Source organism: Grammomys surdaster, unplaced genomic scaffold (genome assembly GCF_004785775.1).
Source record: "Grammomys surdaster isolate TR1022 unplaced genomic scaffold, NIH_TR_1.0 581, whole genome shotgun sequence".
Taxonomy (NCBI): domain Eukaryota; kingdom Metazoa; phylum Chordata; class Mammalia; order Rodentia; family Muridae; genus Grammomys; species Grammomys surdaster.
The window spans coordinates 191912-206385 of NW_021605000.1; the positions used below are offsets into that span (position 1 = coordinate 191912).

The window sequence follows — 14474 nt, forward strand, 5'->3', positions numbered from 1 at the left end:
TGTGTGTGTGTGTGTAGTGGGGTGTAGAGAGAGGGGTTGGCAGGGTTGGAGGGAGGTGTGAAGCTTCCTGAGGCTTCCTGGGGAAACAGCCAGAGACTTAATGACTTTAATTTATGACTTCTGAGGTCTATTAGTTTAAAACACAGACAGAAGCTTAAATCTCATGCCCTTGTGGACACAGGAAAGTGGCAGTGACTTTGAAGTTTGCAAAGGCTTAGGTTCTCTATGTTGACGAATTGGTTTTTCTTGGCAGAAGAAGGTGTTCTCTGAGCCCAAGGGACAAGAGTGAAAGGTCAAGGCGGGCAGACCCAAGATTCTCAGGGAGGCACGTGCTCTGGCTTGGGCAAGGGTGTGTGGAGGGCAGAGCCTGCCTCCATAGGGTACGGCTAGAAAGGAGCTAAGGCAGCAAGCAAGGTGATTATTGATAACTATAAGGGTGGCACTATTGACACTACTCATTTGCAGTGTACTTGGCTCTTAGAGTTCTTATTATCAGACCTAATTTTGTTTAGTTCACCATCTCATACCCTGAGGACATAGGCATTGTATTCCTCTGCCCCAGGTACAGAAATAGATATTTAGAGGCATTGTGTTGTAAAATAATGAGAAATGCATGGCTGTTGATTAGTTGTTTTTCTTGGTGATCTGGCAGGATACCTGAGAAAGAGGATCTTAAGGAAGGCAGAGTTTTTGCTTTACAGCTTAGGAAGGGTGCAGTCTGTAATAGTGGGAAGGCAAGACGGATGGGGCTTGGGTTAGCTGCTCATGTTGAATCTGCAGTCAAGAAGCAGAGAGCAAATGCTAGAGAGATGACTCAGTAGTTCAGAGCATTCGCTGCTTTTCCAGAGGACCCAGGCTCGATTCCCAGCACCCACACCAAGTATTCAAACACATGGGAATCTAGGAGTCATCTCACATTCAAACAAGAACGTTTTACCCACCCTTGTACCCCCATAGGCATATGGTTGCTTGACAATGAAAAACACAGTTCAAAAATCCCGTAGTCTTTAACAGTCCTAGTACTGTTCAAAAGTCCAAAGTCTCTTCCAAGACTGAAGGCAATGTCTTAACTATGATCCTCTGTAGGATCAACACACAGTTTACACAATTCTGATATACAAGGCACAGAGTAAGCATTCCCACTCCAAAAGGGAGGGGTGGGGCAGAACAAGGAAAAACTAAACCAAAGCAAGGTAATTCATATATTACATATTATAATACATAACATAATATACATGTATATATATTTACATACACACAAAAGCACACACACAAACACAAAGGGTAAAACAGGTGCCTGTGGCCTCCTGGGACTGAACTCAGCATGAGCCAACTGCCATGGCCCGAGATGAATGCTGTGCTGGTATGTGGGTCATTCATGTCCCACTGTAGCTACCTTCTGCCTGTGCCCTGAGAAGTTAATTCAGGATGAATTCAAAAGTAGTAGATCAATTTGGCAGAAGAAATCTCAAGACTGACTAACATTCAGGCTGAGTCACACAGAGAGAAGATATTTAATAATTTATATATGTAATATATGCTGGAGGTCTTAGAAAAGACACCCAGCAGAAGTTTTCTGGACCTGCCACCATGTTCCCACACTAGAGTCTGGTACTGGCTGGTGGTCTCACTGCCATCCTCAGAGTTAGATATCTTTCAGTCGGGTTGGCCCAGGGCCCCCGAGATATTGGCGGGGTCGTTGCCTCTGCCCACCACCAGCCTTGGGGTCAGATATCACAATACCATTAACCCACTAAATCAAAACTCTCAATGCTTATAGTTAACCAATCAGATTTGTATATCATCAAATACTCAAATCTCAGGATTCCCATACAATAATTTCATGGCCAATTGATAATGGTAAGATACCAACACAGATTAGACAGTACTATCCCAAATATCCTAACCTTTTCATAACATCTCTGCCTAAGACTGGTTAAATACACGCTGGTTGACACCTGCTTCCATCTTCTGCTCCCTCTCTTCTTCCTCTCTCTCTCTCCCACGCTTAGCTTTGCCTTCCTTTTCCCTGTCCAATCATAGGTCTCCTGATGCACTAATATTTAAAATAGATAGTATTATATGTTATAATATATATATATTTGTTACCTTGCTTTGGTTTGATTTATAATTTATATGTTTTATAACTTCATGCTCAGTTCTGGGGCTTGGGATGGCACTCCTATTCTGGGAAGCGCACAACAGTCTTTTTCCTGGGAAGGCTGTGCTCTAGGCCTGTAGCTTCCGTAGAGGATACCCTATGGTTCTGGCTTTCACCAAATCTCATCTTACCCAGCATCCTTTCAGGGCCTCCTTGTAGAAAGTCATACTGCCACACCCTGTCCAGCCACACTAGCTTTCTGGTATCTTGCTGCATCTGTCGCGCTTGCAGAACCGGGACCACATGGCTGATGCTGCCAGCCTAAGATGTAGCTCGGCCCCCTTGAGTGACAACTGTAGTAGCCTCTCTGTATGCCTTGCTGGCTGAATCTTCTAAAACACTTCACCAGGGAGTTGTTTTTTGAGTAGAGAACCCCTTCTATGACAATCCCAGTTTAGTCTCTCTTGTTTCAAATATATTCACATCTTCAAAAATTGAAGCTTTTGATGAGAGGTCTTGCTCTCAAGACATGGTCCCTATGTCCCACACAGAGCATGAGATGCCTTTCTAATAGGGCGAATCCCTTTATCTGTTTACAGATGATTTAGAATCCACCTGTTCACAGCTTTCAGTTTTGCTATTTTCCTTAACTTGCACATTTTCTGGACCCACTTCTCTTCTCTCTCTCTCTCTCTCTCTCTCTCTCTCTCTCTATCTCTCGTTCTCTGTCTCTGTCTCTCTCTGTCTCTCTCTCTTTCTCTGTCTCTCTCTGTCTCTCTGTCTCTTTCCCTCTGTCTCTCTGTCTCTCTGTCTCTCTCTTTCTCTCTCTCTCTCTGTCTCTGTCTCCTGGGTGAGTTACCACAGTGAGCAGTAATTGACTCAGCCTGAACATTATTTGGTCTTGAGATTTCCTCTGCCAAACAAATTAGTCTACTACTTTTGAATTCATCATTCATCCTGAATTAACTTCTCAGGGCACAGGCAGAAGGTAGTTACAGTGGGACATAAATGACCCACATACCAGCACAGCATTCATCTCGGGCCATGGCAGTTGAATGGCAGTTGGCTCATGCTGAGTTCAGTCCCAGGAGGCCACTAGCACCTGTTTCACCTTTTGTGTCTCTAGGCTAGCTTCTGAGAGCAGCTTAAAGGTCATGCTCTCCTTTCTGGGGAGAAAGGCAGGGACATGAAGGACAGAAAATGCCACAGCCAGTGCGGACTATTTGTATACCCCGTTCTCTCTCCTCCTTAATCCTCTCCTTCTCCCTTAGGTGGACCTTCGGTGCATGCAGTTGGACCTGGAGCAGAAGCTCAAGTTGAATGAAAATGCCATTGCCAGGCTCCAAGCCAACCATAAGTCTGTTTTGGTAAGTTTGGTTCAGGTCACCTCTCTGGCTATTATGTATTTGTCTGCAACTGCCACTTGGGCTTGTAGGACACAGACTGAAGACCTACCTGAGATCTCAGCAAGTGAAAGTAGTAGGCACAGTCGGCCACTTTATGAGGTGCCTTCACCCTGCCAGGATTTCTGGCAAGACTGGCTTAAGGAGATTGAAGAGATGGCTCACTGGTTATGAGTACCAGCTGCATTTTTGGAGGACCCAAGTTCAATTCCCAGCACCTACACGGCAGGTCAGAAATATCTGTAACTTCAGTTCCAGAGTATCTAATTAACTTCTCAGGCTTCCATGAGCACCAGGCATGTGATACATAGACATAAATATAGACAAAAAGCTATACACATAAAATTGTAATAAAAATATTTTAAAAATTGACTTAAGTTTTTAAAACTGGCAAACGATTTACCTTTTAATAATACGAAACAGACCCAGATTAATAGCTTTCCCAATTTTATATTGTGTATATTATTTTTCTCTTTCCTTTTAAGTTTTGCTTTTTGACAGAGTTTCACTTTGCAGCTCACACTAGCCTAGAACTCACCATATAGAGCAGTTAACACCAAACTCTTAGCAATCCTCCTGTGGTAGCCTCCCAAGTGTTGCTGGATACACACCACCACATCAAGCTTGTATATGCTTTCTTAATGAGGAGGAACGTGTATATACGTGTGTGCTTGTGATTGGAGGTGTTTAAGCCAGAGCTCCAGGGAGCATGTGTCCCCTAGCTTCTTCTATCCCAAGAGGGTGGTATGCTGGAAGCTGGAAAAAAGAACCAAGAACTCCTAGATCTGTAAGTGGCATTTCACAAGGCCAATGCTATGACAGAATGTTTAGCTTTAGGCTCTTCTGGTTTGTGTTCAACTTCCCAAAGTAAGTTCCATAAATATTTTTCATTGATGACAAGCCAAGAGCTACGACTCAGAAGAGAATATAGGGCACCTTCTCTATGGTAGTGAGTTGGCGGTATCATCTTGCATGCTGAGAATGAATGATTCTATGCTTCTGTCTGTCTGTCCACCATTTATTCATCCTTTATCCAACTACTCACCTATATACTCACCTATCATTTATTTATTTACATGCCCATCCACCCATCCATCCACCCATCCATCGATCCACCCATCCATCCATCTACCCATCCATCCACCCATCCATCCATCCACCCATCCCTTCATCCACCCATCCCTTCATCCACCCACCCTCTCACCTATACATTTATTCTAATCTAATACCCAGCGTAATTTCTGTCTCCTGAGTGTTTATAACCAACTAGCTGCTGAAGGATAAATCCTTCCTTACCCATAATTGTTAGATCACAGGCCTTCTAACTCCTGTGTTTTCTATGTCTCCCAGAAACCAGCCACATTTCTGCAGTCTCTCCCTCTTAAGACATAGAGTTGATATGCTTTCCCTCTCCCTTATAACTTCGTATAAGTTTATGGTCCTACTCTGTGCTCCCTTTCATGCCCCTTGGCATGGAGGCTAAGACAGACTAGATCACAGTGTGGCAAACCTGTCACTGGAGGAGCCCCCTATGTTGTAGGAGGGAACTGACATGTCTATAGTTCTCTCTCTCTCTCTCTCTCTTTCTCCAGGACCCTCATGGCTACCTGTGGCCATGAGGTGTGCACTGTGAATATAACTAAGTAGTCTCTTATGTGAGAGGTCAGCTTCCTCTATACAGACCTTGTGTTCTTTCTTATAGGTGTAATGTCTTTCAAAAGAAAGAAAAGAAAGAAAGAAGGAAGGAATGGAAGAAAGAATGAAGAAAAAAAAACAGTTCTTGTAACATCCCAGAGACTTGATTGGAAAGTTCTGGATGATTTAGAGGATCACACAGGACATTACCTTGTTCTGGCTCTTTAATTTGATCCCTAATTAGTTCATATAGTGACATGGTGGCCAGAGAGATATTGCAATGGCCCTCACTACAAAGAATGTGGAGACACAGAGAGATGTCAGGACCTGCCTTGGACTCTTCTTACTGACTGGATGGGAGAATCTGTAATGGTTTCCTTGGCCTGAGAATGGTTCAGTAGCTGCCGGGCATGCACACCACCTTTAGGTTTTTAAACCATTAGCTACTGACCACTTTGATATATGTTCATGGCTCTCTCTCTGTATAGTTTACTTGTCGTAGTTAGGGAAGTAATTAGCATCTGGCACACGTTTTATTCACCTGAAAATTTCTCAGTGGGAATGTTGAGGAAGGAGAGGCCACAGCAGAAGGCTCATCCATCCTCCGGTGCCTCCCTTCCTCTAGCCTTCCTCCGGATGATCACTGAAGGATGTGCTCTTCAATTTTGTCTTCAGACTAATGCAGCTAGCCTCACCTAATCGTTCTTTTAGAACCAACACATTGTAACTATGGAGGTTAAATGGCTTATGTTCCTTTCCCATGGCACCCTCATGTTGATTGTCATGTTTTTTTCCATTCCTGGATTTTAGAGTCAGTTTAAAAAGTGGCCAGAAAGCAGAGAGGCCAAACCCATGCAGTGTGGCACTGCACAGGTCTTATCAAACACTGCTTACTAACCTAGGAATTCTCTACTCTTTTTCGAGCCTCCCGAACATGAGACTAGTGATCTGCTCATAGAGACCACTCTCCTCTGCACAATAGAAGCAGCCCAGGGCATGGACAAGTCCCAGAGCTCTGAGTAAAAAAATCTCCACAACCCCCATATCATGTAAACATACTCTGGTTTCAGAAAGCTAACTCAAGCTTGTTATGGTGACCCATAGCACGTTGGGGCTGAGACAGGAGGTTTGCTAAGAGTTTAAAGGCTGTCTGGATAGGGAGTAGGCAGAGCATGTTGTCCTTTCTTGCTTCTATGACTCATGACACCCCACTGCTTGAGGGTGAGAAGGGTGAGTGAGCCAGAGGGCTGGAATGAGTGCCCATCCCAGGGCTTTTCTAGGTCTGGGCTGGAGGAATTTGGAGAGAATCTGCACTCTGCCCTCTTTCTTAATGGTACCACAGTGTATTTGCTTCTAGCTCTGTTCAACTGCCCCATCATAAGAAAACCAACAGATAATGGAAAAGCTGGAATGCAGTGAGCATGTGGGCATTCCATACACTCTCCAGGACGCTTCCTGGTATGTGTGTGACTGTGTATGTATGTATGTATGTATGTGTATTTCAGTGTATGTATGTGTGTTTGTGTATAAGTATCTCTCTGCGTGTGTACGTGCACACCATTTGCTTGTTTTCTTTTTTTGTGCCGTCAGCCGTAGATCAAGGGCAGATTGGAGACTATGTATTCTAGCATTGCATTCCAAGGTTTAGCCTGAAGCAGGTAATGGTTCTCCTATCTGCTGCCATCATTCCTTCTTAATTTATCTCTCCGAAGGTGTTGGCTCCCACAGACACTGGGACAGCCCTTTCTTTACCAGGTTACCCATTTTGAATGGCTGCCTCCCTGGAGAGAGGGTTGCTTGTGTGCCTGGGAGAGAGGGGTGCTTGTGTGCCTGGGAGAGAGGGGTGCTTGTGTGCCTCACTGAGGAAATCAACTGCTTTTGCTTCTCTTGGAGGCCTGATGTCCGGCCCTGGCCCTCAGTTAGGAAGGATAAAAACCAGAACCTGAGAGAGAGCTCAGATATGTGGGTGGTGGGGTGTGAAAGATGCTGAGGTGGGTGGAGGATGAACCGTGGGCTTTGTGGTGCAGAGACAGGGGCTAGGGCAAAGGAAACAATATTCAAGACTTTCTCAGGAAGTACATGGAAGGGCTTGGGTGCCACTTCCTTCAACACTTTTTAAACCTTTGTGAGGGCTGCCTGCAGGAAGGAAATGGAAGAGTCATGGGGGGCTCCTGTCCTCCAGAAACACTGTAATCTCAGATGCACTTTTGGCTGAGTCAACAGTCTATTAAACAAGGCATAATAATGAGATGCTGAGAATGCTTACACAAAACAGCCCAGTTGTTTCTCTGTCTCTTGAAACGTATTTATCAAATATACTGAATACTGGTATTGCCCTTATGACAATCAGTACTCTTTCACAGGGGTTGGCTAAGACCATCAGAAGACTCAAATCTTTACATTATGATTCATAACAGTAGCAAAAATAGTTATGAAGTAGCAACAATAACAACTTTATGGTTGGGGGTCACCATAACATGATGAACTGCATTAAAGGGGTCACAGAATTAGGCCGGTTGAGAACCACTGAATCAGTATATACCAAACCATCAGCAACACTGTGCTCTTCCTGAAGGTACAGAGTCTTGTGGAATCAGGGGACCCTCAAGGCATCTGGCTGAGGTACACCTGTGAATGGGACTGTCTTTTCCTACAGGGAACTGTAAAAGCAGGAATGTCAGGTCTTGATTCATCAGTATGTACTGAGAAGAGTACATCTATTTCCCCAGTAACCCAGAATTCCTACAAGAACAAAATGCCTTTAATCCCAGCACTTAGGAGGCAGAGGCAGGCGGATTTCTGAGTTCGAGGCCAGCCTGGTCTACAGAGTGAGTTCCAGGACAGCCAGGGCTACACAGAGAAACTCTGTCTTGAAAAAGTCTGGTGTTCCATAATATTTGGGCTTTTTGCCTTCCCGGTTATGAATGTTGAGCTTTGGCCAAGTTGGAAGTCTCTGTAACAAAGCTTGCCTCCCCCTCCATCCTCATCAGGTGTCGGTGTCAGAGGTGAAGGTGGTGGCTGAAGAGAAGTTTGGGGAACTCCTCGCAGCCGTGAGGAAGGCCCAGGCTGATGTGATGCTCTTCTTAGAGGAGAAAGAACAGGCTGCACTGAATCAGGTCAATGGCATCAAGACCCACCTGGAGCACAGGAGCATCGAGATGGAGAAAAGCAAGCAGGAGCTGGAGAAGTTGGCCTCCATCAGCAACACTGTGCTCTTCCTGGAGGTACAGAGGCTGGGGGAGGCAGGGGACCCTTGAGGCATCTGGCCTGAGACACACCTGTGAATGGGACTGTCTTATTGTACAGGGAACTGTAAAAGCACAGGAGTCAGGTCTTGAATCATCAGACAACAGTAATCCAGGAGGGATGGAGAGGACTGCTCAGAGTGGGGGAGGTGCTGGAAGGTGGGTCAGGGTCTAGGTGCTGTATGTTCCAGATAGAGAATGCCTGTGCAAAGACGGGAGCATGAAAAATCAGGACTGGTTTAAGGAGCTCTGACAAGGAACGCGCGTGGCGTCTATAGTGATGGAAGGGCCTGGCAGGGCCAGACAGGTAGGCAACTGTGACGGACTTAAGGAGGGGAAGTGAAGAGAAGCGGAGGTTTGCATGACAGTGTGAGCCTGGAGAGACTGTTGGCTTTCAGACAGGGCTGAAACTGAGGAAGGCTTAGGAAAGGGAACGGAACTTTCCATCTCACAAGGTATCACTGAACACAAGAGGCATGAACCAGTTAGCGCTGGGTCTCAAGAACCTGCTGTCTTATAGGATAACACCACACATGGTCCTAGATCTGACTTTAGATACCACTGTGTAGCTTTAAAAGAACAGTCACCCAAACTCTCAGGGGTATCAAATTCCTCACTTAGCAACAACGACAGGGCAGAGTAAATAATGTGTAACTTTTCTTTCAGTTTTACTATTTCAAGTACAAACAATTTCTTGCTTTTGTTTTTGAAACAATCCTCTTCTATTTATAGAAAACTAAATATCTATAGTGAAAAACAGAAATTATGAAAAACAAACAAACAAACAAACAAACAAACAAACTGCTTGCAACCTTAGTACCCAAAGGCAGCCATGGTTAATCTTTCATCAAGTGAGAGGAGGGTACCAAAGATGAGAGACAAAAATATGGACAAGATTTCTTGTTCTTTCCGTTGGTTTGCTTTACAATTTCAAGATACAAAGAAAATGTGAAGATTTGACTCCCCAGTCCATGGGATTCTACCAGGATCTCTTCTAAAAAGTATAAGAATAAATTCTTTCTTCTCTGTTTGTAATTCTTCTTCCTCCTCCTCTTCTTCTTTCTCTTTCTTTTCCTCTTCCTCTTCTTCCTCCCCCTCTTCTTCCTCTTCCTCCTCTTCTTTTTCTTCTTATCGAGATCTCATATGTTCCAGGCTGGCCTCTAATTCACTATGAGTCTGAGGATGACCTTGAGCTTCTGATCCTCCTGCTTCTACCTCCCAAATGCTGAAATTATAGGTAACAGCCACCATACCTGATTTATGCCACAGTGTGGGGTCAAACGCAGGGCTTCATGGCTGTGACCCTTTAATACAGTTCCTCGTGTTGTGACACCCCCAACCATAAAATCATTTTCATTGTTACTCATCACTATAATTTTGCTACTGTTGTGAGTTGTAATATAAATATCTGTTGTCTGATGGTCCTATAGGGGGTCACGACCCACAGGTTGAGAAACATCTGTCTAGCAGCATCACACACTTTCTGTGCACTTTCTCTGTGAAGCACACACTGTTATCAGCCCATTTCCCAAATGCAGAAAGACACATGCCAAGAGAATCTGCCTGATTCTGTTTCTCTCTCTGCAGGAGTACTGCAAGCTTAAGAAGGCAGAGGACACTGCCTTCCCTAGCGTTTACATAGGGCTGAAGGATAAACTCTCAGGCATCCGCAAGGTCATCACAGATTCAACTCTGCACTTGATCCAATTGCTAGAAAGCTATAAGGAAAAGCTCCAGGAGTTTTCCAGGGAAGGTGAGGCGCTTTCTGGAACAGTGGTGAGGAAATGGGGAACTTGGGAAGGGAGGGAAAACAACCCATTTCAAAGCCATTTTTTTTTTCTGATGCTGATGTGAATTTTGTGTCACCCTGGAATCTTCTCCAGCAAGGGTTGTCTGGTACATTGAGTGTGCCCAAGTTCCCAGGAACTAGACCCTCGAGAAGCCTGGGGAGGAGCAGCCCCGTTTCCTGGGTTCTTGAAGCCACCTGGACAGGTACTCATTTACAACTCTATGATTTTTTTTTTTTAGAGGAATATGACATCAGAACTCAAGTGTCTGCCATTGTTCAACGCAAGTATAGGACCTCAAAACCTGAGCCCAGAACCCGGGATGAGTTTCTTCAATGTAAGTTGTGAAAGGCTGCCCCATTCAGACATGCTGAGGGCAGAGGAATGCTTTTTGCCAAGGCAAGAACCACTACATCTTGTAGAGGATTTGCATTCTTGTAACCACTCATCTATTCTTAAATAATACACTTTTAAGCTTTTAACTGAAAGTTTTTCTTTTTGAAATAAATTAAAAATGCAAAAATTCCTATATATTCTCCTATCACCCAGTTTCTCCAAAACGTTGACATCATACATAACTATGATACTTCATGCAGGAAATTAGTATTGTTGCAATATTATTAACAACATTGCAGGTTTTTTTTTTCTGGTTGTCTTAGCTACTTTTGTATTGCTGTGATAAAACATCATAACTAAGGCAATGTATAAAATATAAAAGAAAGTGTTTATTGGGAGCTTACACTTTCAGAGGGCTAGAGTCCATGACCATCCTGGCAGGGAGCATGGCAGCAAGCAGGCACAGTGTGGAAGCAGTAGCTGGGAGTTTACATATTGAGACACAACCTCAAGACAGAAAGAGAGAGAGAGAGAGAGAGAGAGAGAGAGAGAGAGAGAGAGAGAGAGGAATAACATAAGTGTTTGAAACCCTAAAGTTCATTCCCAGTGACACATCTCCTCCAACAAAGCCACACCTCCTAATCCTTTCTAAACAGATCCACTAACTGGGGACCACGTATTCAAATATATGAGCCTTTGGGGGCCATTCTCTTTCAAACCACCACATTGGCCCAAAGTTGAATCCAGGAACACAGATGTTTCCATGTGTTCTAGTTTCCTTTCTGTCACTGTGATAAACCGCTCTGAACAATAATAACGCAGGGGAGGAGATTTTTTTCACCTTTCGTTCTGGGTCACAGTTTATCATTAAGGAAAGTCAGGGCAGGTGATGCAGGAGTCTGGGAAGGACTGGCTGGAGTCTATGGGACCTCCTGCTGTCTGGATTGCAGGAGGGATGAGAGCCAAAGTAATGATTTTGTGTGTGACTGGAGTAGTTGGGCAGGAGGTGCCCTAATTAGTCTTTGAGATTGCATTTGACAGCATGTCTAAGGCTTTACCATGTTAAATGCTGGTCAAATGCTTAACAAACAAATGGGCGGGTCAAATGTAGGTATACAATGTCCTGAATCTCTCACCTCACCTCAAATCCATGGAGTAGTGTCGGACTTCCTGTGTATAGTCTATGAATGAATGAATGAGTTAATTTCTTTGTTCAGCTCAGATGTTAACAGCAAGTGACAATCAACTTGAGCTTCAGAAAGCTGCACTGTTTTTCACCTACCCCTTCTCCTAGGGAGCATTGGTTGGGTAAATAAAACCAAAAGATGGATGTTTTCTCAAGTATTCCTTGTGGGGGGTCACTTGGGCTTAAAACTGTTTTCTGTGTTTCCTCAGATGCATGTGACATCACACTTGACCCAGACACAGCACACAGGTACCTTCGCCTGCAGGAGGACAACCGCAAGGTCACCAACACCACACCCTGGGAACACCCCTACCCGGACCTCCCCAGCAGGTTTCTGCACTGGCGGCAGGTGCTGTCCCAACAGAGTCTGTACCTGCACAGGTATTATTTTGAGGTGGAAATCTCTGGAGGAGGCACCTATGTTGGCTTGACCTGCAAAGGCATTGACCGTAAGGGGGAGGAACGGAACAGCTGCATTTCTGGAAACAGTTTCTCCTGGAGCATTCATTGGAATGGGAAGGACTTCACAGCCTGGCACAGTGACACAGAGACCCCGCTCAAGACCAGCCCTTTCCGGAGGCTCGGCATCTATGTAAATTTCCCAGGAGGAACCCTTTCTTTCTATGGCGTAGAATATGATGCCATGACTCTGATTCACAAGTTTGACTGCAAGTTCTCAGAGCCTGTCTATGCTGCTTTCTGGCTGTCTAAGAAAGAAAACGCCATCCGGATTGTGGATCTGGGAGAGGAGCCTGAGAAGCCAGCTGTGTCCTCAGTGGAAGCTGCTCCCTAGATTCTAGGATCTGCCTCCCAGACTTTGCTAACTGTGACAACTGGGCAGGAGCTGGACAGAATTATCTGCTGATGGTAGTTGGCTTTAGACATTGCGTGAGTCCTGAATGAACTTTCCTGCCTGCTTCTCAACACAGTTCTTGCATGAATGCAGAAACTCTCGGCACCAAAGCCTCTCTCCAAATCTTTTAGTGATAGTTGCCTGCCTGCTCAGGTGATTGTCAACCTTCGTCCAGAATTTCCAACTAGGGATCTTCAAACCATAACTAGATTGCACGGGGATCATAATAAATCACAAACACATCTCTGTGCGTTTCTTATGTACTGGCCAGAGTTTGGAGTGCTTTCTCTGTGTTAGATGTTCATGGCATCTTCACGGGGTAAATGTTTATATTGTCTTTATGCTACACATTAGGGGACGGTGGCCAGGATGGCTAACTTGTCTAGTCACCCAATAAACGGGGGTAGGGGGCAGAGCTGGGATTCAAGTCTGTTGTTGAACTTGTGACTACATGTTATGCTTACCTCCTTAGATTATGAATGCCATGCATAAGGAGTAAACCACATGCTAAGCCACATAGCCAACAGTGTCTTCAGCATCCCTCTTGAATTTGTTTGTTTTTTCTGCATGTGCCAGGCTCAACTTGGTCATTCAGCCTTGCACCATCTGAGCGAGCCCTCATCCCTCACACATCATCAGCATCATCAGCATCAGCATCAGCATCAGCATCAGCATCAGCATCAGCAGCACATAATGGTTTCGAACAGCAAGATTTAGAATAAATGTTTTCGCGAGGTCTCTTTGAGAGGAGTAGTCATCCCCTCTTCTAAGGTTACCCAGACTTCATGGACTAGTCTATTTTCTTATGCAAAGGGATAGTTCCTCAGGTATTTGGGGACAGTATTCACCTCTCCCAGGAGCTATACCTGTGTGTTTGCACTAAGCTGATACTTTCTGCCATGATCTCATTTTTCCCTGACACCCTGCTGATGACTTCATTCTCCCTTAGACAGATGATGAACATCCATCAAGCCTTTATGTACACCGTCTTAAGATGGATTTCTGTTGCCCTGACCTAAAGTCCCTGATGGGCTTTACCAGAAATATTACTTCCATGTCTTTTCCCATGACCTGTGTCAAGGCAAACCTTCCTGTTCAACCAGTCTTGTGATCCTGTCTCAACCATGTGTTCCTTTAGACTTAATTGCCTTGATTCTAAGACTCTGCACCTTTGTCTCTAAGGACTTAAATACTTTTCACCTACTTCCTTATGTCACTGGTGTGCAGTGAGATATTTTTTTGTGACCTAATGTATTACCTCTCCTAGCAGAAATAGCTTTCCTGCAAAATCAATGGCCTTCTCTCAAGTCTCAGATTATTGAGATTCTGAGAGGGCCAAAGGTTTAGCCACACACTAGCTTCTCAGTAGGAGATCTGTGCAGAGGCAGGGATCACTGTTGGCCTCCCTTTCCCACTGAACACAATCAAAGAGCTTTTCTTATCTTTTTTCTTTCCTTTTTATTTGAGATAGGGCCTCACGATGTGGCCTAAGCTGGCCTGGGATACACTATGTATTCTCGGCTGGCCTCAGACTCAGTTCTCTCTTCTTAGCTTTCCAAAATCTCAGGTTATAAGCATGAGTTACCAGTGCGATCGATGCTCAGCTCAACAAAGGGCCTTTTCAGTGGCAGAAATCAGTGTCTGAATGTCTGGAGTTAGCAGTTAGAGAATACTATTCAAAAGAAAGAATCATGTCTTCCTGGCCTGCCCTTTCTTCTTTTCTTTTCAAATTTATTTTTGTCTTGAATTTTATTTTTAATTGATGTACAATAACTGTATATTTATGGAATTCAGTGTGGCTTTTCAACACATGTATGTAGTAATAACTAAGTAAGAGCGTATACTTATTCCTAACCCCAAAAGTATTTATTTGTTATAAGGATACTTCAAATCCTGTCTTCCAATTGTCTTGAAAATAAAGCTGCTTT

The 14474-nt window shown here is 44.4% G+C and overlaps 1 protein-coding gene across 1 annotated transcript in view; it reads left to right on the forward strand.

The window, feature by feature from the left end:
• The window catches only part of Trim16 (tripartite motif containing 16), a 20960-nt gene extending 6486 nt beyond the window's left edge, over window positions 1-14474 (forward strand). The window contains exons 2-6 of the mRNA XM_028781932.1: window positions 3373-3468; window positions 8130-8363; window positions 9972-10137; window positions 10413-10508; window positions 11903-14474. Of these exons, the coding sequence (XP_028637765.1) occupies window positions 3373-3468; window positions 8130-8363; window positions 9972-10137; window positions 10413-10508; window positions 11903-12486 (1176 nt within the window). The 3' untranslated portion in view covers window positions 12487-14474. The remainder of the gene's footprint in view (window positions 1-3372; window positions 3469-8129; window positions 8364-9971; window positions 10138-10412; window positions 10509-11902) is intronic.